The sequence below is a fragment of the Gopherus flavomarginatus genome, chromosome 2, assembly GCF_025201925.1.
Source record: "Gopherus flavomarginatus isolate rGopFla2 chromosome 2, rGopFla2.mat.asm, whole genome shotgun sequence".
NCBI classification, from domain to species: Eukaryota; Metazoa; Chordata; order Testudines; family Testudinidae; genus Gopherus; species Gopherus flavomarginatus.
This window is the reverse complement of record NC_066618.1, coordinates 296,520,217-296,546,756: the sequence shown is the minus strand read 5'-3', so window position 1 is coordinate 296,546,756 and position 26,540 is coordinate 296,520,217. Positions and strand designations below refer to the sequence as shown.

General features: G+C 44.8%; 1 protein-coding gene across 2 annotated transcripts in view; it reads right to left on the bottom strand.

The window, feature by feature from the left end:
• ADGRB1 (adhesion G protein-coupled receptor B1) overlaps nt 1-26,540 on the bottom strand; it is a 383,634-nt gene that overhangs the window by 25,728 nt on the left and 331,366 nt on the right. For both annotated transcript variants that reach the window (XM_050940709.1, XM_050940708.1), the window contains 3 exons: nt 19,667-19,752; nt 3,415-3,586; nt 2,150-2,245 (listed from right to left, as the gene is read on the bottom strand). In XM_050940709.1, the coding sequence (XP_050796666.1) occupies nt 2,150-2,245; nt 3,415-3,586; nt 19,667-19,752 (354 nt within the window). The remainder of the gene's footprint in view (nt 1-2,149; nt 2,246-3,414; nt 3,587-19,666; nt 19,753-26,540) is intronic.

Here is a 26,540-nt window from a genome sequence, read left to right as displayed (position 1 = left end):
TCAGAAGGGACCAATGTGATCATCTAGTCTGACCTCCTGCACAAAGCAGGCCATAGAATCTCACCCATCCACTTCTATAACAAACCCCTAACCTATGCCTGAGTTACTGAAGTCTTCAAATTGTGGTTTGAAAACCTCAAGCTGCAGAGAATCCACCAGCAAGTGATCCGTGCCCCATGCTACAGAGGAAGGCGAAAAACCTCCAGGGCCCCTGCCAATCTGCCCCAGAGGAAAATTCCTTCCCAACCCCAAATATGGCGATCAGCTAAACCCTAAGCATGTGGGCAAGACTCACCAGCCAACAAGTAGCTGTCAATGGGGAATCATCGTTGAATGGGGGTGTTTCTAGTGAGGTGCTGCAGGAATCGCAACTGGGGCCGATGCTATTCAATATTTTTATCAGTGATCTGGAAGTAAATATAAAATCACTGCTGGTAAAATTTGCAGGTGATAGAAGATTGGTAGAGTGATAAACAATGACGAGGACACTACAGTCACATGGAGTGATCTGAATGGCTTGTGAAACAGGGCCCCATCAAACAAAATGTATTTTCATACAGCCAAATGCAAATTTTTATATCTAGGAACAAGGACTGCAGGTCATACATACAGAATGGGGGAACTGTATCCTGGAAAGCAGAGACGCTGAAAAGGATCTAGGGGTGAGAGTGGACAAGCAGTTCGACAGAAGCTCTCAGTGCAATGCTGTAGCAAAGAGGGCTCATGCGATCCTTGGATGTCTAAATAGGGGAACAGCGACTAGGAGCAGGGAGGTAGTTTCAGCTCTGCACACAACATTGGCAAGAGCAATACTGGAACACTGCAGCCAGTTCTTATGTTTGTATTTTAAAAAGGGCCCTGAAAAGTTGGAGAGAGCGCAGAAATGAACCACAAAAGTGATCAGAGGGCTGGACTCGAGGGCTTACAATGAGACACTTGAAGAGCTCCATCTGTTCAACAGTTGAAAAAGAAGATTAAGAAGTAACTTGATGACAGCGTATAAGTACCTTCACCAGAACAAAACACCGGGTCACACGGCGCTCCTTCATCTAGCTGAGAAAGGCACCACAAGGACAAAAGGTTGGAAGCTGAAGCCAGAGAAATTCAAATTGGAAATAAGGCAAAAATGTTTAAAAGTGAGAGTGATTAACCACTGGGACAAACTATCATGCGAAGTGGTAGATTCTCTCTCTTGATATCTAATCAAGATGGAGGCCTTTCTGGAAGATCAGCTTTAGTTACTGGGCTCAATATGGGGCAAGATGGGTGAAATTTTATGGCTTGTGCTATACAGGAGGTCAGACTAGATGATCTAATGGTTCCCTCTAGCCTTGAGCTCTATGAATCTATGAATATGTTGCATCTCTAGGCCTGACTGGCTGGACACTCAGGCATAAAGATAGAGGAAAGCCCCAACAGTCCTGTTTTGGAGCCTGGGAAAATCTTGTAAACTGTGGGAAGCTTAGAAATCAGAGACAAGAAAGACCTTTTAGGGACATCCAGTCCATCACGAAGGGACCAATGCAGGATTGTTCCCTACGGCATATTCTCCTAGGGCTTTACCTAGTCCAGTTTTAAAGGACTCACGTAACAGGATGAAGTTTTTTATCTTGGCACAAAATGATCTTAAAATGAGCATCCAGAAAGGAATGTTACTGAAATGGGGAAGAAAAGTACTTTGGAGAAAGAAAGTCTCCTCAGAAAGGATGTCTTGAAAATCATGACTACAAAGAGACATGCTCTGAGCGAATAGGTATTAAACTGCTGTCTCCTACCACCATGCTGGATAGGACATGCAGACTTCTCAGAGGTAGAAAGGCCTGGGAAATTTCTTTTATGGGAAAGCAGGTGCATGTGGGTTTTGTAATCTTTAGGCGAAAAGGATCTGGCTTATCAACAAAACAGCCCCGGTGCTTGCATAGGTCTGGGCGGGACAGGGATGGGATCCTGAATGTTATGAAGGGAATGGGAGCTATAGATGGGTGAAACTGAGGCTCACCCAAGCTCCAACAGGATCCAACCATAGATTTAAAAGAAGGACAGTGATGACAGCTAAGTCTAAGATGTTGAAACAGAGCCTTCAGTTCATTGGATTCAGGCTAAATGCACTGAGTCCCTAGGCAAGCGAGTGAGTGGCACTTTATCCTACCATTAGCTGAGCATGTCCATTCTGAAATGACCCCCCCGAGTCTCCGTTGCCCTCTTCTTGACGGTCCACTACTCGGCACTTCACTGCATCCTGGACCTGCCGGCGGAAACGGATTTTCACAAGACTGAGTCAGACAGAGGCACCGTTTAAAGCAAAGAATCATCCAACCCTGCTGGGGATAGATTGTAATGCACACATGGGTTCATTTAGGAATTACACAATGACTTCAGAGGGGCTGAGAGGACACATATCTGACACACCAATACAGCAACTACAGGTTCCTACATGTTTACAGGATTATTACATGGGACGGCTTCCAAAGTAGTTAGTTGCTGGATTTGCCTAGCAGGAATAACCATGAATTTATTCTGTAACCTATGATATTTATAAAGGACCCTGTTGCATAAATCATGGCATAGAGATATATAATGTCAGATCAAGAGTCTATACTGCTTGCATATTACGTTTCATCGAAAGCTCACTGAAATCAATGGAAAAACTCCCAATGACTGCAATGAGAGGGCCTAAATGGCTAATGAAATTAATGAAAAGACTCTGGGCTAGGCCAACCCCTGGTGTAATTCCACTGAATCTATCAGGCCCACTTAATTGAAAGGGATTATATCAAGGTAACATGCAAATATATATACACAAAAAGCTCCTTGTCAATGTTATTAATGACACCCCATTTTATTGCAATGGAAAGAACTTAAAAAAAAGAATGTAACTTTTCATCATTGATGGAGTTCACTGCTTTAAAGTAAAATAAAGTTTCACTTTCTGTTCATAGTCAAGTTTAACTTACGGGTCCCATAAACTGGCACCATATATGCAGTGTTTGGGTTTCCAACACTGCTGGGGACTATTTCAATACAACACCTAGAAAACAACCTTGTTTTTTGTTGATATTGTCTTTAAACACAGAGGAAAACTTTTCTGCAAATCCTAGGTTTTGTAGAACCTTTTTTTTTTTAAACTAATCCTAAATTTTGGACCAATGAAAACTGAACGAGGCTTGTCCCCAAAACTCTGCTCCACTGTACGTTTTCAGCGTGATGTCCACCTATCCTTCCATCTGTCCAGGCACTTCTGTCACACTCATCACTGTGACGTCTGTGTAGCTGAATGTCATGGTCCACAGCTCAAGGGATCAGAGGAATCCCCAGAGAGACTGCGGGAAGGCTGCAATTCCCAATCTGCCTTCTGGTAGACGAGTCACACGCAGCCCTCTGGGCTGTGCAGTAGGAATCATTGGTGATGCCCACCTCTCGTCTCAGGATGCAATGAACCATCACAATGACAAAGCCCTCCAGGGAGTCAAAGACAGCGAAGAGGATCTGGAAGAGTGCTGACCGCCGATCCGTGATTGCCAGAACCGCAGACATCCAGGTCAGCGCCAGCAGAGGTAGGACCACGCAGGAGCTCCAAAGGGAGGCCCTGTCAGGGAAGAGAAAGTAAATCTGAGTTCAGCTTCATCCCCAGCCAGTTAAACGTTGTGATCACTCAGGGGAGCCAATTCAGCCTCCTGATCCCAAAGGGCTGCTGAAGAATTTTCCTCAGTAACAGTGGACTCATTTTGGGTGATTTCTGAGCCCTCTCAGGGACGCAGGAGGCTGCTTTGCTCATCACATTCATGCTCTGAGAGCAGGCGGCAGACATTTCAAGGGGACTACGGCTCAGTGGTGCAAGCATGCACAGAAATTCGGGCTGGGAAGGAAGGAGGCAGGCATATCATGTCCCCCTCATGCCCCTCCCACTCCGCACTGTTAATCACAGCAGTGGTATTGTCCAAGAAGCGGAGAGAAGATGCGGCCACTGTATGTTGCAAGAGGGGAGTGAAACATCTATAGGAGAGGCCAGGTTTCCTTGATGGCCATCAACACTTAGGTAATGGCTACTGGTGCCTGGACTGTCACAGCACTCAGTAAATCAGTATTACTTGGGGTTTTATTTGGAGGGTTCGGGTGGCTAAGCTGACAAGGACAGATTTGAGCCTGCACGGTAAGCTCCTGGAAGCATTTCTTGCCCTCCATCAAATGTTCCCCAGGTACAAATAGCCAGACAACTAAGGAGGCCGCTGGCACCTGAATCCTGTTATCTGTTAACAAGGGGCTACGGAGTACAGATGGGACCTTGCTAAATAAACACCCTGGAAAACTAGAACCAATTCTATCTGATTAACCTTAAGCTATTCTTGCAAGTGAATGTAGTGCCGGCTTGATGGCTCATAGGATTCAAGTCATCTGTTTAGCCATGGCAGGGATACTGTACATCACAGTCATCTGGAATGTGAGCATCCCTGCACTACCCCAACCAGGAGCTCCAGGTCTGAACTGGACAGACCCCCTCTAGAAATAAGAAGGCATTTCCGTCTCCATGGACCATGCTTGACTTCTTTGCCACCAAGGGAGCCAAATCAGTGCAGACAGTGGCAATACATAGGAAATGGACTCGACTTTAATTCTAAACATTTGGGGACAGCGGTGCAGGGAGGAAACCATGGACTCTATCTACAATAGAAGCGTAGCAAGAGTTCACACAGAGACGGAAATAACAAGTGGACCTCAAACTTTTCTGGATAGAAAATCTTGACCTATACGTAAAGACACATAGATAGGTAACATGGCCTATTATAGGACACAGATATCATGACTCACACTTTGCAGCACTTACATGGGAACCACTGACCATTTAATGAAACATGGTCAAGTAAGTTCTAACCCAATTTACACTCACTCGTTATCCAGGCACAACGCCCAAGGACTTCCCACTGCAATGATGGTAGGTTGCGGTGATGGGTTATTTCTGTAATTAATAATTATGCATCAGCATTTCTGCACACCATTCCAGGCTTGAGTTCATGAATGTAGGAGCTACTGGTGCAATTAACCAGCAACTGAAAGAGCAGGTCCATCCCTGTGTAATTGCCCTTTCTCCACCAAGTAGAGGGTTTTGTGTTACCATGTAAGGAAAGAGCCACAACATGATATGCATGCCCTATAACTGCACATAGGACATTAAATGGAAAGTTTACGACTGACCCTTGAATGCCCAATTTTTTGCAGACATATTGTAGTTTTTCAGCATAGTCATAAACTAGGCAGGTGTTTTTATTCCCCCTCCTGCTTCCCCTCTCTCCCAAGTGGCTGAGAGCATCTGATAACAGAAACCTCTCAGAATCACCATTTGCAACATGATGCTAATAAAGCTGACTTGACAACAAGTGTTGGGAGAACAAAACTGAAGTGGCAGAAAAGCCAAATGGAAAAATGTGATTTGCCTGATGACAGGTGTATTCCATGCCAGGATCAGAATGTCCAACATGTCAGCTGTCTGGCTGGGCAAAGCAGCTCATTCAAGTTGCTCACCATACTTCTGGTGACGAGAGAGAACAAGGGGAAAGCGAGGGCATTGGATTGGGTGATATCAGACTACTCTGCCCTCTGAAGTTCCCTGGCCTATCATAGGAATGGCTACATTAAGGACATTAGCAGGAAAGCACACAACAGCCTCTGGCAAGAGCAACACACCTGAATCATAGCTCAGATCTGAACCACAAATCTGGCTTTGGATGAGATTCGGCAGCTTGAAACTGTCTCTGTAACAGGCTGAGTCCAAACATTAAATGTGAAAAAGTTTTGACTCGGATCCAGAGTTCAGAGTTAGATTAGGGCTAGATTAGGGCTTTGGCTCAGTCCTGTTTCTAATAGCAGTACCATGGGCTTGGTCCTGATCACATTCACACTAGCATACCTCTCCTGCCTTCAGTGGAGTTGCTTCTGATTCACATTAGTGCGAACACCAGCTCCATATACGACTCCTGCCATGTGCATGCGTGCACACAAACTGACTCAGCGAGGAGTCAGGGCTGAAGCTGTCCTCCCAGTCTCAAACACAACGGCCCAAGACTGCAGTGGGATCACCTGAAACAATCCCTCTTCTTCCCTGGAGTCTACATCCTTTCCATATGCGACTGTTCTCCTGTCCCTCTTAGTCAAGACATTCTGTTGGACCTCTCTCCAATTCCCACCACAAACAACCTTTAGATGTGTTACTACACAGCAGATACAGTCTGCTTCCCCAGTCCCTGCCTCCGCCAAATGTTAACCAGAAGAATAATGATTAAAATAACAACGGGCTAGATCCACAGCTGGTGTAAATCAGTATAGCTACATTGACTTCAATGGACCTATGCCAACACACCATCTAACCCAACTTTCTGATCTTTTTCTGCTTCATCTTCCGGGGGCCTTCTCAGCAATATTCATCCCTTACAAATATTATGGAAATGTTACTTGACATATAATGCACAATTTTTCTCCCAGGCAACAGATGGCAATGGGCTATAAATTACTCTGATTTCACTTTCATAGCTCTGCTTAGCTTTTGAAGTATTGAATGCAAAAGGGTTGTGTTGTTTTTTTTAAAACATACAAAAAGGCTGGGGCTTAAGGAAAAAAAAGAGGGAAAGAAAAACAGGCATGAAAGGAGCATGCCCTTAATTCCACCTCCTGTGCATTGGCTCTGTACTGTGATTCACACATACTATATCTTTAGGACTGTCCTGTTTCTTATTAGATGCTTTGGCAGCTATGAAGCCTGCAGAGGTCTTGATATAAATCTCAGGGCCTATGCAACATCATAATACTTAGATGCCATGTCAGCATGTCATGACGTTGCATTGCAACATGACATGATGGTATTGCTAACTAATGGTGCTGTGGTGCAATATGGTTATATAACAGCCGTCTTTCATGGGTTGTCAGAGGGGATTAAACCCAAGACCTTAATGGCTTGAGATCAAGAAATAAGGCTTTTGGCTGGCAGCTGAGGTAGGCTTTTATCCTTTTATGTATGTATCCCATGCACTAGAGGGGACAAAGACCCATATTCTCCTCATATGGATGACGGTGACATTATAGCTTGGGTCCTGTGCTATTGGATCATTGAACTAGAATGCTGCTTTAACGAGGCATGATCATGGTCCAACACTGCTACATGCCAGCACAGAGACATTATGTCATGGCATCATGCTGCTGCAGCACCGTATGATCCAGAACAATGGTATCATGCCAGGATGTGCGGATGCCACAACACAGCACAATGATGTAACATGATGATGCCACGTGACAACAAGCCTCTACAATACTGTGGCCCTCACGTTTCTTGAACAGGACATATACTGAAAAGCTAGCAAAACCTAGTAGGGCTGCACATGTGGGACCATATTCGGCCTTGTCAAAAGCAGGGACATGTCATGGTCTTTAATCAGAGGATGTTCACCAATACTACACCCCTAATAGATGCCCTGTTTCATTCTCTATTATCGACAGCTCTAAGAACTCCATTTTTGCCATGGGACAAAGATAAACTAGGAAGAATTCAGAGGAGTATGTCACAAATGACAAAAAAAGTTTGGGAAACAAAGATCTACAATGATGAAAGTTTAAGGGGACTGGGCCTAGAGAAAAGAAGACTAAGGCAAAGAGACACAATGGTTGTCTTCAGAGATGTAAAGGCATGTTACAAAAAGGACTGAGATCAATTATTCTCATTGCTTTAGGATGACAGAACAAGCATTAATTGGATAAAGATGCAGCAGGAAATAAACTTAATAACTCAAAGAGCAGCTCAAGCTATGGAAAAAGCTGCCAAGGGAGGTGCAACTGCCAAAGCTGAAGACAAGTAAGGCTGGGACCAGACACACATCCATCAGGGAAGATTTAGGGATGGTAATGTCTGTCTTGCCCTGATGCAGAGGGTAGAGATTAGCTGAGTTTATGGAAGTCCATCCTAACCCAAATGCTTCTCTAGTTCTATGACTGTCCAGTTGTAGGAAAAGCAGTTCACAGACTACCAGCACCATGCTTCCTCCTGCTCAGCTCAAGTTGGGAACATAACCATTGCCCTAGGGGAATAAGTTGTTGTCTCCGTTTTAGGGACCCTCTTGAGAGAAGTACCTAAGCATCACAGTCCCACTCCTCTTTCCAAGCCTCCCTCCAGCAGGATGAGTTCCCCAAGAATGCCAGAAAATAAGCTAATGTTTGAGTTTGCAACCAACAAGTTCTAATGGAACCATCAGGATACGATTGCCCATCTCTACACAATTGTTCCTGAGGGAATTGTACTTCCCTCAGTAATTGGATTCTAAACCCTGTGAATGGACAATCACAAGACCTAACATCTCATGTACATGGAACAGTTTCTTCAGAGTCACTTGAGTAGATGATAGGTTAGCTGTGGGATGGCTACCATTCCGAGACAGTTTATTAGCAATGGCCATCTTAACAAATCTACCCGAAATCTACAATCAAAATATTGCACCACGAGGTCCTGTTACGTGAGACAGGACTTTGACACCTAAATATAGAAGTTGTTTTTTGCCAGTCTAAACAGGGGCCTGAAGTGGCAAAGAAGCATCTACACTTTGAGGGTCCATTTCAGCATTCCTTAATTGTGTTGCTTAGCATTTACCCAGGTGAGTAGTCCCATTGATGGCACTAACCAAGCATGGAAGAGGTACTCAGGGTTGGTAAGGGCCACAGAATCAGGCTCTGAAAGCACCTAGAATTTTGTGGAAGTGACCATGAGCCAAGAAAAGACTGCAAACGCTCTGAGATCAAGAAGCAGATAGCGGCATCTCTGGAGGATAGAGAAAGGACAACCCTACATCTTGATCAATGAAAAATAGAAACGGAATCCCCAGCTCCGAGACACTCTTGAAAGGACAGACTCCAAGAAAGGCCTGACAGGTAGAACAAGCTGTCTTAGGGTCTCCGTGGAAGTAGTGGCCACTAGGTAAGTGAAGGAGAGAGGCTAGGAAAGCAGCAGCCATAAAGTACATGGCATGGCACAACTCATAGAATAAGTCATGCCCAAAGCTAACCTGAGACCTCACAATTCTACATCCCGTTCCTAGGGAAATCACATAAACAAGGTGATCTTCAAAGCATGCAGACATGGAGACCTGTTAGTTAGGATTGTTTTAATGTTTAGCTCCTCCATCCCTTTGATAGTCCAGCAAGAGCCATCCCGGAGATGGGTGTGTGCAGGGGGGGGAGCAGTAAGGGGTGGCGGCACTTTTTAATCCTAAACAGCCACTTGCATAATGGAGGAAACTTTCAACTATAGTAGGCTTCAGCTGTGGCTTTCAAATGTCAGTGCCTAGACTTCGGCAACTAAATAAGTAGTCTGATTCTAAGTTGGGAGTGGATAGGAAGAGACTCTCTCTTGACGGCAGGTTATCCCTTAATTGCCTACTGCGGGGTTTCTTGCACGTTTCTCTGGAGCAGCTGTGCACTGTTGAAGACAAGATACTGGACTAGATGGGCCATTGGTCTGATCTGCTCTGGCCATTCCTAAGTTCTAGACATCATCAGCTCCCACTGAAATAAATAGAAGACACAGGTGTTCCTCCACAAGCAAACTGAGAAATAAGGAACTGATCCAAGGACCACTGAAATCCATGGAAAGCCTCATGTCAGTGGACTTTGAAATCTCCTGTCAAAGTTTCCGGCATAATGTAAGAACAGCCTCTCCTGAATGAACCCCCCAAATAATCATTTAGTTGTTTAACAAAAGTATTGTGAGTTTTAAAAGGCATTTAAATTCCAACGATCCTGATGAGAAAACGTGCTGTAAAATTTGTTTCTCAATAGGGACACTGACCATGGGCTGGTAAACTACTCCCACCTGAACGGATGTCCCAGGAAATCAATCCTGGAGCACCTGAAATCAATGGAAGTTTTGTCACTGACCTCCCTGAGGCCAGTATTTCATCCCCTGTCTTTGAACATGTCATATAAAGTGGCACATTTACAGACAGTAATTCTAGCTCAGGGGTCGGCAACCTTTCAGAAGTGGTGTGCCGAGGCTTCATTTATTCACTCTAATTTAAGGTTTCACATGCCAGTCATACATGTTAACATTTTTAGAAGGTCTCTTTCTATAAGTCTATAATATATAACTAAACTATTGTTGTATGTAAAGTAAACAAGGATTCAAAAATGTTTAAGAAGCTTCATTAAAAATTAAATTAAAATGCAGAGCCCCCCGGACTGGTGGCCAGGACCCGGGCAGTGTGAGTGCTACTGAAAATCAGCTCGCGTGCTGCTTTCGGCACATGTGCCATAGGTTGCCTACCCCTGTTCTAGCTAGTTAGCTATCTAATCAAAACAACAGTAACTCCAATTTTCTGCAGTGCAGCCCCCTTTTCATAGAAAACATGCAAAGAATTGGTATGGCTGAGAAGACCATCTGTAGCAGTCCCATTTTCAGATCAAACCTCTTCCCAAGGTGGCAAAAGCAAAAGATTTTAGGGTAGCGTTTGGCCAGGGATAAGGAAGCAGGCAGACCGGGCACAAATCAGCTAAAAAGAGGTCCCAGTAGGAAGAAGAGCCCATTCACCAGCAAAATAATCTACGCAGCTTCTCAAAGTGCAGCTTAGCAGGGAACAGTTTTACAGCATGGCGGTAGAGTCCATAGCTGGAAGCCAACTTGGTAAAGGACACATCTAGCACATTTGCTCTACACTTCATGGGTCAAAGAGGTCCAAAGTTTTCCACCTTCTGAACTGTTTCAATGTTTACCAAGAAAAGAAACCTGGCAATGTCCAGTACCCCTGACCTTTGCCCTGCTCTCACCTCCTACCTAGCCCTCCCTACCAGTGGTGTGGTCTGATTCTTCCCAGTCTGGGAACGACTGGTGCTAAACGCCTATTTTTCTGCCTCCTCTTCAGTCTGATGCATGGGTGTTTTCATGACCCAGCTGTCAGAAAGTACCATAAATCCCCTAAGTCAAGCAAATGGAGACCCTGCTGTGTATTTTCATGCACCATCATCCCAGATGCATTCTGCTGTCCAGGGGACCTTCTGGTCTGACAGGTGATGCCTCTGCCAGACAGAAACATGGAAATAACAAGGCACTGCTATTCCTTCTCTGCCTTTCTCCACCAACCACAACAGACACTGCTATAGTCTGTGCCAGAGAGGAGCCAAGAATCCAGTCTACATCTGCCCTGTGCAATTTTCATCCAAAGGTCTCAATATCAAAAGGTAAAGCTGGCCCCAAACCTGGCATTAATGATTCGAATGCCCAGCATAATGTAATAGTGATATCAACAAGAGGCAAGGTCAGCTACTCTAGGATTTTGCCTCATTAACAGCCTTGTTTGCAAGAGATTTGGAGTGGGCAAAATGATAATAATGAACCGCAGAACCAAGTGGATGATGGGAGTGGGGTCGGGGCCAACAATACAAATTCTTCTTCAGGTGCTCAGATGTCCTTTATCAAAGGCAAGATCACAGCAAACAAAATCTTGCACTGAAATTTACTGATTTTGTTATTCTGTTGCCAGGAAAACAAGGCATATATACATTCTTTTACTGATACTTATCAAATCAATTGAGTAAATGAGCAGCTCTCAGGCTCAGTGGGAGACAGTGATTTCCAACGGCCCTGTAAAGCCATTTTTTTAAAAATTTGAAAATGAATTAGTGTATTTTGTACAGGAACAATGTCAAGTAGAATAGGACAATATATTTGAATTTGTTTCAAAAAAGTAGTGTGGCTTGCAAAACTTAATATGAATTATATCTTTATTCCATGAAATATATCATTTTCATTAATGATCATATTTTTGCTAGATTTAAACATTCCTCCTGAATGGTAGGAAACTGAGATGCCACGATGTGGTGCTAATTCACAGGAATTGGTATGTGAAACTCACTAGAAACACACAAGTGTCACACCCAGTGCAGTTTCACCATCCAAGCTGGTGAACAAAGTAAAACAGGATCATCAAGGAAAAGTAAATATGATTTTTTTAATCCTCACAGTTTCAAAAAATCTAAGCTGTCAATAGAGTTGATCAAAATTTTTCATTCAAATTATTTTGATGAAATTTGGTCATTTTTCAAAAATGAAAATTTTCAAAAACCTTTTTGATTTCTTGAAATTTTTCAATTTTTCAAAGTTTTTCAACAAAAAACTTCACTTTTTTGGTTTGTTTTTTCCATTGCAAAGTTTGATTGGTCAGTTTAGTCAAATGATGGGGACTCTTCAAAATCAAAACCATTCATTTTTGAAAAAAAAAATCATTTCAAAATTGAAACATTTTGTTTTGTCAATTACAATCAAAATGAAAAACACCTCCCCAAAATGCTGAAAATAGCATTCTACAGAAACTTTCAAAAAACCAAACCCTGATCCATTAAAAAAACAGCAGAACAAAAACATCCCTGAGTTCATGACTTTTAAAATTTTCAACCAGCTCAAAACCAGTTAGTATCAAACTTACAACGTTTAACAATATTTTATTTTGTCACTTGACAGTGTCCCTTGAACCAAAGGCATCTAAATCCAGTTCAAACAGCTCCTTGCTTCTGTAAGATTCTCTGTGCCAAAGAACATGTAGTGAACCAGGGGCTCTGTCCTGTGAGGTGATGAGCACTCTTGCATGGTCCAGTAGGACACTGAGGGTTGATTCAGTATGTGGTGATTTTTAAGCAGTCTGTTCCACCGAAGTGAATGGGACTAAAGCACGTGTTTAAGTGCTTTGCTAAACTGGGGGCTGAGGGTTTGAGCCTGGGAAGTCCTACGGCATGTGTTAAGCAGGAGTCCAGGCTACATGATCACAGCGGCCCCTTCTGTCTTTAATTTGTGCATCGATGAGCTATTAAAGTCAATGGGAGTGTTACCATCAAGAGTCAAGCCCCAAGCGCTATGCTGAATTTGGGGCTCAATTTTAAGTACGTGAATAGCCCCATTGATGTCAGTGGGGCTAGTCACCTGCATGGCTTTAAAGACATATCAAAGTGTTTTGCTGGAGTGCTCAGCACCCGGTAGGGTCTAGTCCACCCCAGGACTTTAACTCTTGCAGGCTTTGTTCCAGGGACATTGCAGGAAGCCTACACTTCTAACTTCTTATGGCCCAAGGGGATGGGAAGGCAGGAGGGTGGGTGGGACATGGGGAGAGAAAACAAACAGGGAATAAAATGAAAGAGGGAAATCAAATAAAGAAAGCGAGAAAGAAAGAAAGCGAGAACGAAAGAAAGCAAGAAGTTGAAATTAGAGGAACTAACATGGCGTTACTGGTGGCTGTGGCCGAAACTTCAGCGGAAGAAACTACTCCACACTTGGAACATTTGAGCGTCATGCCGTAAAGAGGCACTGCCATCTGACTGCAATTAAAATCAAAAGACTGAAACAAAACAAAACACTTTGCTTGTGAACACAAACGAAGAAAGGAACAGAAAAGAAAAGGGAAAAAAAAAAGGAACCAACCAGCCACACCACACCCATTTTGAGTGAAGAGGTCAAAAGACAGGAAGGAATAAAACTCTCGGCTGTGTCATTCCAGATGCATGGAGTCAAGTCAAGAGCTGTGCTGGTGCCACGGGTGTGGGAGGAACCGTGTTGGGAAAGGTTCCGCCGGGCTCAGGGCGACCCTCTGATGCCTCCATTGGTGGTAACCTTTTACTGCATGTTTTTCTTACCCTCCCAGGCCTGCTTGCATGTTTTTGATCGTGAGCATATTTTCTCTCCCCGTCTGTCCTTTCTCTGTGGTGTTTTTGCTTCTGGCCCGGCTGCACCGTGTTGCACTTGAAAGGCAAGAAGTAGGGCTGGTGGGACCAGCACTGTGTTGGCTAATTTTGTTTGATGAAGCAGAGTGAGGTGTAGACGACATGCTTTTTCCACTGTCCCTTCTGCTCTAGCTCAGCCAGCAGGCAAAATACCTTCCTAGCAGCAGACGGTGACAGGAAAGAAAGAAATCATTAGTGACTCGGGGCCAGAGTTATAAAGGTATGTAGGGTACCTATCAATGGTGCCTAGGCACTTCTGAAAATTCCACTAGGCACCTATCTGCATTTTTAGATATCTAAATACCTTTAAAAATCTGGCCCTTAGTCCCTGATTCAGCAAAGCAAAGAAGGCCATGGTTACGGTTAAGCACATGCTTAAATCCTATTGTTTTCAATGGGTCTTAAGCATTACTTCCCATTAAGCATGTGTTTAAACGCTTTGCTCAACAGAGATCGGATTATTGATGTGCGTAAGGTTAAGCATGGATTTAAGAACTTTGCTGATTCAGGGTCTAAATCCTTCCATAAAGAGAGCTGGAACTGCAGGTCCCACCAGGTTGTTTCCTTGCCTCCAGCAAGGATCCTCTTTTAGGAGTCAACAACGCTTAACTCTGGGCCTTGCTCATAAAGAGTATGTCTGAACAGAAGCTGGGTGGTGTAATTCCCAGCAAGGGTAGGGCTCACATTGAGCTAGTTCACTAAAAAAATCTGTGGGGCCATGGTGGCCTCGGCTCAGGCCAGTGGCCCGAGTACATAACTAGGATCTCGGACAGGACTGTACTTGGGCGGCTAGCCTGAGCCACCGGGCCATGCTGAAATTTTGAGTGTGCCAGCTCAGTGAGAGCTAGTGCGTGAACTTCTACCTAAAATGGGCATTACACCTCACAGCTGCTGTGCCGACATCCCATACGGTGTAGGCAATTATACATCCCCGCTGCTCCGTCCATGTATCCAGAGAAGGACCACTCTGTTTTCACAATGGCACTAGCCACAGACAGGTATTTGAGGGCCCATGCACAGGTTTTGGACATCACACTTGGATTTAATAAAGCCAGTAAAATAGCTTAACAGCAGAGAGAGTGCTATTTCACTGGCAAGAGACAGCATGATATTCACCCTCAGTGGGTGTGCCTTGCACCATTGGTGAGAGGCAGTTAGTTAATACCAAATGCAAAGTGTTTGCAAACCCACTTTGCCTTGAAGGTGGACTAGACAAATGTCTTTCCTTAGCTTTTCTAACTATGTATTCAGTCTAAAATACAAGAAAGCATGTTACTGTGAAAACCAGCTTAGTATTTATAATGTGTCCAATGGGCTTATTACTTAAAAGGCTACTGGACAGTTTTTAATGAGCTGGTATAACATAAGCCATTACTTTCATCAGAAATAATGACTTGTAGCTAAGGGATCTCACAGCTATCACAGCCTTGAGACAGAGACAAAATTAGCCACTGGCTCCATTGGATGTGAGTGTATAAATAATTGCATGTCTTCTAGCAAGTGTGCTCCAAACTTATGGATAGTGTAAATCCAGTGAAATCAACGGAGTCACACCAGGCATAAATTTGGCACTGTGTGTGCCTTGCTGAGACACATCCACTGAATGACCCTTGAAAAGGTGCTTTCTCCCCAGATTTCCATTGTGGGCCACAAGGAACAGGGAAGTATAAGGAGCAAAAAATGCGATCTAACAAGGCATTTGATGGGAACCTCTGCTAGGAAGTAAGTGACAACACACCAGAAAGAGGTTCGCTGTCATGTGGGCACACACAGCTGGGACAAGTAAACACAGATATAGGTGGTTCATATTCTGGTGTGTGTTTGTTGGGGGGAGGGCTGATTGTGTAGTCCATGTGTCTATTTTGGGGGGAGGGGAGTATGTGCAGTACAGCAAAGGAAATAATCATAGCAAATACCGTATTCTGTGAATTTAGCTTCTTTTTCTGCTTGCTAAAAGACTACAAGCAGATCACAATCTCTTCCAAAGTATTCATGAGGGCCTGGATTGTGATATATTTATTGACCAGCACTGGAAGCCGTGAGTAGCTTGACTGATTTCAGTGCCACAACTTGTGGGGGAAAGTACTACGGAGTGTACAGGGATTAGAATCTGACCCCATTTTAATTTATTTGACATCTTTACAATTGTTTTACTTGATACACTGGCAGCAGATATTCATAATTCAAGCTGTGTTGTGCCTGGACACAGGCCCACGCCTCAGTAAAACCCAAATGCTGAATGTCTGCAGCAAGTGAATGCAAAAGGGATAAGACTGGCCATAGGGAACTGATTGCCAATGTGGAGTGAGTATTCACTGAAAACGTGATATACTCTTTTCCCCAGCTCTAGTGCACAGTGTGGTGATATACATGTGCAGGCTGATGGTGCGTGTTGATCTAGCTAGCTATATATCTGCACTCATCATTGTGCTACAAGGCCCCGATCCTCAAAGGTACAGAGGTGCCTAACCCTCATTGAAATCGCAGAAATCAGAGGGAGTCAGGTGCTTAAATATCTTTGTAGATCTTGGCCTAAGTGCTGGCGTGTACGGTATTCGTGTGAGGTCATTACCATTAGAAAGTCAACATTTGCCAAGAATATTGACACAATAATCACAGTTATTTCCTGTTCTAAGTATAGGGGAAAAAACTGTTGTATCTCAGATATCACGGTATGGTGACTGTTGACTTGTTAATGAGAACTACTGTAGGCTAGGGATTGTTTTGTGCTTATTATAGTGTCACATAGCTTTCTCTCCTATAGCGAACCATACTTCTTGCCTCTACTACAAGAGAAACAGAGACACTGGTTATACCAGTTCCCCTCTAGTGCCCAAACTCAAAGATCTCCAATGCAGTTGCTTGTCTTGATGGTTTCCAGAATTACCTTCCAACATGGCTCCCAAGCCCACACTGTAAATGACTGGCTAGATGTGACACAGTTCCCTGAGGCATATTAGGGTTCTCAATGGGTGTGTTTCAAAAGGAGAATGAAATTGGCAAAATCATTAAACACAGAGAACGTTTAAAATCATTACACGCACACATGCACACATGGAAACGAAAGAGGATAAAAGAAGAGAAAGGGGGGGAACAACAAAAAACATCAGAAAAAAAGGGGTTTTTTTTGTCAGTTTTGTTTTCAAAGTATAACATTCAGTATGATCAATAACCAGCTGGCATCTTTTAAATAAGGACTTCGGGGTGTTTTTGCTCAGAGAGAGAGTGAGCACACAAGACAATGCCTCTCTCCTCTGCTAATCCAATCAATGACTTATCTGAACATTCACTTTCAATTGTAATTATCTGGCTGCAGACTCTTGTTCGGGGTTAAAGTATTTACTCTAGTTCTCTCTTTGTAGGGGAGGCAATAAAGCCCCCTCCTTTAGCAGCAGCAGTGTTCGGCAGTGCACTGAAGGTTGCTCCCCAGGTCCCTCTTTTTCCCCCAGCAACAAGGGATGGTGCACTTGCATTCTTTCCCCCTGTTATACAGGCGTAAAGCCACCAATGTCAACAATTTGCCCTGGTGCGAGAGAAGAATCTGGGGCCTGATCCTCAGCTATTACATATCAGCCTAGCTCTGAATAACAATATTTTTAAATAAACACACTGAGTCCCCACCCGGAGGAATTATCCTCCAGCAGACAGGGTGTCTGGAGGTTTTAACATCCCTGCTCTTTGCCTCTCTTCTCTGACACCTCTCTTCCCAAAGTAAAGCCAGAAAAAAAGGTGCTTATGCAAATAACCAACAGGCAGGCTGCCAGAGAACGTCTCACCTCATTTCACCGATGACCTATTCCATTTGGGAGCCTCAAGAGCTTGAATCAAAAAGTCAATTTTTTTAAAATCCTCTTATTTCTTAGTGAGGATTAGAAGCCCTCCATTGCACCCGTGTGAATCAGGTGTAACGCCATTAGCTGCTGACTTCAGCTGAGTTACATGAGCAGAATCTGTATTCTCGCTGTATATTTCACAATGCAATGCCACTGGCATTTTCAGGCATCTTCAGGCCCAAGAATCCTGTAAAATCCTTTGATTTAGAAGGCAACTAACTGCACGGTGAATCGATGGTAAAGACCATGGAACCTGACAGCAATTCCACTGAATTAGCACTTGGTGATCATGGCACCTAGTACTTGCTTACTGGTATAAAACGGATGTCAAGCCGATGGTTTGGAAAGAAAAGGTGGGTGAGGTAGTATCTTTTATTGGCCAAACTTCTGTTGGGGAGAGAGACAGACCTAAGAAGAGCTCTGTGTGGCCCGAAGATGTGTCTCTCTCATTAACAGAAGCTGGGGCAATAAAATATGTTCCCTCACTCACTATGTCTCTCTAATATCCTGGGACTGACATGGCTACAGCAACACTGCTAAGCTGATGGTTTAACAGCCTACGGACAGCAGCACCTCTTTCCCCATATTGCTCTGAGTTTTGGGGAATGGTGGGGAGTGCGCCTGGCGAGATCACACTCCATGGACCATGGAATTCTTGGTCTCTCTGGTCTTCTGTACTACAACCAGGAGAAAAAGTCAAGACCCTTGACTCTTAAAATGGTGCCTAATCCACTAGATCCCAACGGATCCCAGGTAATGCCCATCATTTAGGAGCCCTGGTTTATCCCCCTTTACAATAGGTATGTTAATGTGGCATCTACTTCATTTCCCAGGGCTGCAGATATAGATCTATCTTGTACCTTTCCCACCCACCCCTTGTGAATCCAGTTGTCTCCTCTCTCAAGTATTTACAATTGCCTCATCACTGTGGTATTTAGGCACCAACACACTCAGCCCCTGGAAGCAAGTGACATTTTCAAAACTACAATGGCACTTCGGATGGTAAATCAGAGACCACCAGCTAACAGCAATGTACGAATGGGGGCAGGTGTTTGTGCTCCTCACTGGAATTACTGGAGTGACAGAGAACGGACAGTCTGTACATGAAGCGGCACAGGTAGGGCTGCAAGGTTTGATGTGTTTACATTATCAGAGGTGCTGCGCTGCACTGCCTTACTTCTGATCTGATTTTAAACAGACCCCTGGAGACTATGGGTCATTTTCTGGCCCCTTCCTCGAAGTCTGAGAGGTAGCACAGGCTGCAAGTCTGGCCTGGATGCTGCCGTGGGTGTGTGAACTAACTCATCTCAAGGCAAAAAATGGCCCACCTGAAACCAGTGGGAAAAATCCATTTGTCTTCAGTGGACTCAGGGCTTGGTTCTAAGTCAGCCAAGCACTGGCATGGTATTTAGGGCTCTGTCTGGCTGCCCACAGCGACACCCCCTGAAATCAAGTGAGCAAGGGCTGTGGGATCTGGCTCACAAAGAAATCAAGATGCGTTTCAAAAGAAAACCAGGGAGATCTGCAATGTAAACAGAATTTGGGATACCAGAAAGGCCTGGAAGACGAGTCCAGCTCTATCATTCTCTCTTTCCATCATGGCATCTGCCCAGCCCTACACATATATGCACTCAGAAATCCAGCAGGCCCATTTCTGTGAGGTCCTGAGCACCCTCACTTTGGCAGGCAGTGAGGGAGCTCAGCACTCTACAGGATGCATCTTCCTTGCCTTTATTCTCTCTGCACCTCTCCCCAGCTTGCGCCATGCTCCAAACACTCACGTCCTTTTCCTAGCCAGCTGTTGTCGCAGGGAGTTAGTACTAAGCAAGGCTTTTCCTAATCTTCACTGTGATATGTCAGCCAGGGCTGATGCCGTCTGAACGTCTGACCCCCGTGCTTGCTAACACAATGCTGCATCTCATGTTTTGTCTCCCCTGCACCCAGTGGCACAGCAAAAAGTTATGCTTCTGTTGCTGTTGTTTTAAATCAGTCTTTTTCTACATGGCTTTTTTTCCCCCATCTGTCTTTCTGCTCTCTGTCTGGTTATTGATCATGGCATTTTTTATTTTCATTCTTTGCTTAGATGTAGTGATAAGGCATACCCTGCCCGTTCCTTCAGTTTCTTATCTGTTATCCCATCTTTGGATACAAGTTTGTTAAAAACCAGAATGCCAATAACCATGTTCACCTGTTGGAAGAAAAATAACAGACAGGTTTGTTTTTAAACGGCTCAGGATGGACTCAATAACACAAAAACTTTCGGTAAGGTTGGCACATGAACATCTACTCCAGCTGACCAGTAGTCATCCCTCCTCTTGCCACCCCTCCACAGCCCCCCGAATGCAGGCCAGTGGGTTTAGCAACACCCAGTGTAGCGGCTAGCAGATCTGAGAGGTCATTGTGACTCAGGACAAGACTGCAAAGCGGTCACATCATAGCACGAGCATCTGAAGCCTGATGGGCTTTGGGCGATGAATGCTCGGAGTCTAGAAAGGAAAACACAGGCAGCCCAACCAAATGATCAGGGCCGTTCTGGGGAATACACATAGAGAAAGGCAAATGGGAGAGGAGACGGGCTGGGTTTCAAATGCTTTTCAGCATCTCTGACATAAGCTAAAGGAGCTGCTGCAGCCATGGCAAGGTGAGACCAGGCAGTGGTGAGAGTCTGCCATTCTCACCGCCCTGTGGTTCTGCTCAGAGGCACTCCAATATGTGGTGAAAGCAGCCACATTCAGGGCAAGTGGCATGTCAATGATATAGCTATCTTAGCCTTATGTTGACTTTGGGGGACGATGCAGTTGCCAAGGGTGGAGCCTGTGCTAGCCATCTGTTTCCAAGAGGTGTCAGAGCAGTGGTGCTCAACCTGCAGCCCAATCAGCACAGAGCTGCAGCTCATGTGACATCCTCAGGACCATACAGGTAGTACTGCATGAGGCTCACAAAGGTAAATGGGTTGAGAACCACTGTGTTAGAGGATGAGCCCTGCCTTGAGCGCAGGGAACTGGACTAGCTGACCTACTGAGGTCTCTTCCAGTCCTACACATATATGAGAGGGAAGCACATGGTCCCTTGGCATGATTGGTCAGGCTCAGAACAGAAATCTGCTGACCATAATCATAGCTGTGTATATACAACATGGAGATGCATGTCTTTCCACTTCTATAGAACCTTTTCTCTGGAGAGCTCAGACCACTTATAAAAGCATGAATTAATATGTGTGCTGATCAGATGTATGGGGAACCCATGACTGAAGCAACAAGGACCTCCTGGAGTTCAGATCTCACAAGGTGAAGCCAACTCCCTTAGTGGTCCTGAATCATAGAATATCAGGGTGGAAGGGACCTCAGGATGTATCCAGTCCAACCCCCTGCTCAAAGCAGGACCAATCCCCAACTCCTAATGCACAGCAGGACTCACTGTTGCAAGCTGCATTTCTGCAAACGCCACTGGGCTTTCAGCATGCGCTACGGAGATGTGAATGTGCCATCATCACACAGGTATCACTCAGGTCACAAGAAAATGCATTAAGGGGACAGGAAAGGAGGCCGCAACCATGGTGGAAAAATGACACCATCCAAGTTTTGTTGCCATGGTGTCCCAATACTATTCTGCTCAGGTTAGAAATCCTACATGTGGGGCTTTTCAGGAATGTAGGGCCAAATCCAGAGATGTGCAAGGGGGGCGAGTTACACATTGGCACGTAAGTAGGAGTCTAAATAATTAAGTCTAGTGGCATCTGCGGGGACATCTACACTGCAGTCAGCAGGTGTGAGTGCAGCTCCCTTGAATAACAACAGCAGTGAGGTCGCGGCAGCTCCTTGTGTATGTACCGAGCCCTGGGCTGCAATCACACCTCCTGACTGCAAGGGAGCCATACCCTGAACGCATGTCTAGAGGCAGGCTATGCTGGTGAACACAGCACATTGCGGGGCAGGAAGATGTACGTCACACTGCCTAACTTGCCCTTCAGTCTCCTTCAGACTGTCTGAGATTTCGAATCACCTTTGCATTTGACCCACTGGCTTCAGCAGGAGCAAGAAGGAACTCACTGCTGGGGCCTCACTGCTGGGAATGAACCAAGAAGCTCCAAGAGGTGGCTGATCCTGCAAAGTCCCACCCTCCTACTCTAGTCAATGGAATTGCTCAGCACCAGGCAGTCTCCAGCTCTGGGTTATTTCCTAGAGACCCTGCTAGAGACACAGAAGGCCCAAATGAGGCATTTGGTATAGTCTAGGGTAAACAATATAGAGTCATTCAAAAACAGTCCTAAAAGCCGGTCGTCTCGGGGCAGCTTCCACCCAAAGGTACCAAAATCCACAGGCTAAAAGAAAGTCCTGGAGGGTTTTCAGTGAAAAGGAGTAGAAGGTAGAAAAGTCTGTGTGCCTGAATCCACTTGCCTAAATCCACTAATTTGAAAAGAAAAGAGAGGGCTGTTTTCATTGATTGCCAGCTGATCCAATAGCACCATCCAATGATGTGAACTAACAGTACATTAAATAAAAGCCTGCTTTGGTTATTTGGGCAAGCAGTCCCATTCATGCCAGTTGGTCTGCTCGTGTTAGTACAGGAGGCAGAATTTGGACTGGTAGGACCTGATTCTCTCCTGCCTGGAGCCTTGCATGTAAATGACACAGGCAACCTTGTCCTTGTCTTCTGCCCTGGCGACAGTCGCGCGGCACTGGTGTAAATGACAACACCGGGGGTACAGAGGAGGAGAACCAGGTGTTACTTTTTCTGAGTCAGGAAACTACCAAAAAGTCTAGAGAACGTCGACCTGAGGTGAGTTAGCTGCAGCACAAGAACCTAAACCACACCGGGACTGTGCTACCAACTGTTGCTAAGAATGGGCAATGACATTTGGGCCTGGTTCTTGTTTGGCTAAGTATCCACCATGAGCTAGTTTAAATGATGGGGGAAGCCCAAGACCTGGTGCAGCTTTGGCTCTAGTGCAGCAAGCAGGGACCAGTCAATATAAGAACGTGGGTGCACCGCAGTCTGATCTCTTTTGCTATCGGTTATTTACTTTTCCTCCCCATGAGGAAACTGCTGTTGGGGTTAGGATAAGCTGCTTGGTCACTGGATTCTGTTCCGCAGGTATTAATAAAATCCAAAACCACCGGGTGTGATTGCCTCTGAGAAAACACTGAGGAGGCAGAGGGACTCTGAGCAGTAAAGCCAAAGATATGTGCAGGGAATAGATCAGTGGTTGATCCCAGCACTGCGGGTGTGGTCTGCTTGGTGTACCTACTTGGTCTACTAGTGTGTGTCCCTAGCATGCCAATAGGTGCGAAATGCCTGGTACACTCAAGAGTGTTACAAGTGTGTTCTGCCTGAAATGCAGCTGGTATATTCAGAGCTTTATCCCTGTTGGCAGTTGGTAAACACAGCAGCTGTGTAACATCTACGCTTCACCTGGAAGTCGATGGAATTTTTAGCTGCAACCCAAAGGCTCATCTGCAATCTCATGGTAAATCATTTCTTATCATTCATCTCCAGAAGCATCCATGTTATGTAGTGTAACTCAGTAATTGAATCAATACAAGATATTTCAGCAAATAAAAATCATAACCATGTTTCTTTGCAAGCATGCATTGGAGTATGGCAGTGGCCTGCTTACAAAGACATCCACTCTTAATTACATGCCTCATAACTCCCTCTCCTTATCTCTGGGATGATATCTAGAAATGAATAAGCAAGTCTGAGATCCAGCCATTAAGATAACTAGATGAAAGAAGCTGATTATTATGCTTTGTCTCATGTTAGCCAAGCCCTGAATGTCTCCATGCAGAAATCTGCTACCACAAACCACACTTCCAAGCAAGGAAGTATCATCCTGGAGTTCACCTCAGATCAGGTGAGTGAAACCGACTAACATACTGGGAGCTTGGCAGGATTTTAGGCTCAGGGTTATATCACACCTTTGTTCTTCCATTGCTGATGTCAGTGAGAGGTGCACATGCTGCTGGAGATGACCCTAAGAATAGCAATGTCTACAAAGATATTTCCAAGCCCGAACATAGAGTTTGATCAAAGGAAGAAGGACAAAAGAGGGATGGTCTTGTGGTCAAAGCACAGATTTGTGACTCAGGTGACTGTGGTTAAACTCCTGGTTTGGCTACAGACTTCCTTTGTGACCCTGAGCAAGTCACTTACTCTCTCTGAGCCTCAGTTTCCCATTTATAAAATAGGGAGAATACTGCTTCCTCTTTCTTCCACCCTTTGTCTGTCTATTTAGACTATAAGTTCTCTGAGGCAGAGACTGTCTCTCACTGTGAGATGAGTGTACAGCACAATGGTTGGGGCTTCTTGGTGCTACTTTAACACCAATAGTGATAATCGGTATGTCTACATGGGGATAAAGAACCCACGGCTGGCCCAGGTCAGCTGACTGGAGCTCATGGGGCTTGGGCTCTGGGCTGAAAAATAGCTGTGTAGAAGTTCAGGCTTGGGTTGAAACCTGAGATCGAGGATCCAGCCTGAGCCCAGCCATCTACACAGCAATTTTTAGCCGCGCTGTCCAAGCCTCATGAGCACCATTCAACTGACTTGGGTCACTTCTCTCTCTGTGTAGACATACTCAAATAGAGAAACCACCTTGGGGGGGTGGGAAAGAATAAACAAGGAGAAAGGGAATGTGAAATAATGGAAGATCTATGCAGCCAGAGAGAGGCCTGGAGTCATGGTGATAACTGTATTGTGAGTTCTCATGAGCCTTGCAATATTAGTGCTGTTCTTAAAGCCTCATCTCACGGAGTCATGTGATCACGTGAGAACAGCAGCTTTGACCTGCAAGAGAGTAAATTTCTAGCTGTCAAGACTGCAGGGAAAAAGACTGAAACCGTGAACCCTAAAGGCTCCAAAACTCCAAGGCAAATAAAAAGAACCTGGCTTCTTGTTTCTACAAGAGACTCTGATGATTTCTGAATGCTTTGGGTTGGCAGTGCTGAGGTAAACCAAACAGGGGTTTCTGTAGATCGTATGGGCAGTGAGAAGGCTGAATTTACAGGCCTGGCTCTTTAAAATTCCTGCCACCCAGCAGAGAGAATGCATTGAGTGCACTGAGTTCAAGAAAGCAGCAAAAAGTCCTGTGGCACCTTATAGACTAACAGACATTTTGGAGCATGAGCTTTCGTGGGTGAATACCCACTTCGTCATGCTCCAAAACGTCTGTTAGTCTATAAGGTGCCACAGGATTCTTTGCTGCTTTTACAGATCCAGACTAACACGGCTACCCCTCTGATACTTGAGTTCAAGAAGACACTCCCTTTCTGGAGGCCAATAAGGACAGGGCTGCAGGTGGTTGGAAAGGGAGAATAATAAAAGAGATGTGCGGGGAAGAAGTACCATGCTTCTGTTTTCAAGTCAAAGAGAATCCCATTCTAAGAAAAACTGGAGGATTAAGTTCCCTGCCTTCCTAGTGTCTTGCTCATCAACACAGCAAAAGCAAAATGGCTGGAGGAGTGACAATGACTCCAGTTTCTCTGGACGTTCTCAAATATCACTTCCGACCCATCACAGATGTGTATCCAGTACTGGTTAACTTCTCTTGGCCACCAAACCATATGGAAAATATGATACACGGGCAAGTGATTGGCTAATCTGAGAGCACTTCTTCTTCTTCGCTGTATCCCATCAACTGGCATCAGGTCACTGTCAAGCATCTGCCATCTTCATCTGCCCATGGGTCATTAAGGTCCACCTGCTTGCCATCTTCTTTGATGGAATCATCCATCACTTCTTCAGCTTTCCTTGGGGCTTCTTTACTGCCACCCACTCCTACCGCGCTATCTTCACCAGGTCCCCTTCATTCAGCCTTGGCATGTGTCCAAATCAGCAAAGTCACTGCACTGATACTGTATCATACTATTATTAATTAGGACTGACTATAAGAATAATTTGCTCTATAATAAAAATGACCTCATCTGCAACATTACTAAGTAAAACTCAACTGATCCTGTAACCAGTGAGGTATATTGTGCTGGCTAATGTGCATATCGGTATACCACTGCCCTCTACTGAATGTAATCTGAACTGCTTGACTGTGTGCCATAGGTCCTATACTGCTAGCAACTAACAGAGAGTCAAATTTCCTTTTGCCTAGCTGTTAGAAGCCTGTTCTAGAGCAGGATACCCTGAGTTCTATCTCCTTCATCATTGTGAAATTGCATAGGGCCAGGGCACGATGCACAGTAATGTCCTAGCAGGCCACAGCTGTGTCATATTTATTCCTGTCTATGTGGGATTGTCATGTAGGCACATACGGTGAAAAAAGCGAAAGCTTGATTTGGAAAGGAACATCAAACATTGCTAAAATCCCCATGTCCCAGAGATTCTCCAGCACGCACAGGGTCTTTGCAGCCCCTTTACCTGAAAGCAGGCAAAGTAACTGGAAAGTAACCACAGATTCTTTATGAGCATGATTTAATTTAGTTTAATGTATCAGTGGCTCCTTTAGTTTAAAGTAGCAGTGGCTCTCCCCCATCCATGCCTTCTGGATCATACTGTGAGCTGAAAGCAAAGGGGGCTTGCACAGGACCTGCTCAGCACTGTCTGACCACTGATTTCAAGAGCTTCATTTAGCCTCTGAAAAAGAAAAGCTCCTGCATGCACTTCCAGTCTGGAAGAATGATCACATACACACTGGCTGTACTGGCTTAGCGTGGTCCGACCTCAATGGGGAATGGCAATTTTTAAAAGTGGTTGTGTCAGGGTTTCCTACCATTGCCCTGCGATTCCATCCAGTTCAGGCCACAACATGGCAGCTTTAACCAGCTTGGTTCTAAAAGGAGGATCAGAGCTGATATGTTACATTTCAGAGCCAAATGAGTCAGTTGGTGCATGTGGCATGCTTTGCTGCTGGTGAAATCAACACATTTCTGGCCTCTGATGTTTTTGCTATTTCCTACAAGGTTGTTTCCCCTGAAGGGGAGATAAAAAGGAATTGGGAGGGAGGAAGGGAGTGAGGAAGGCACATGA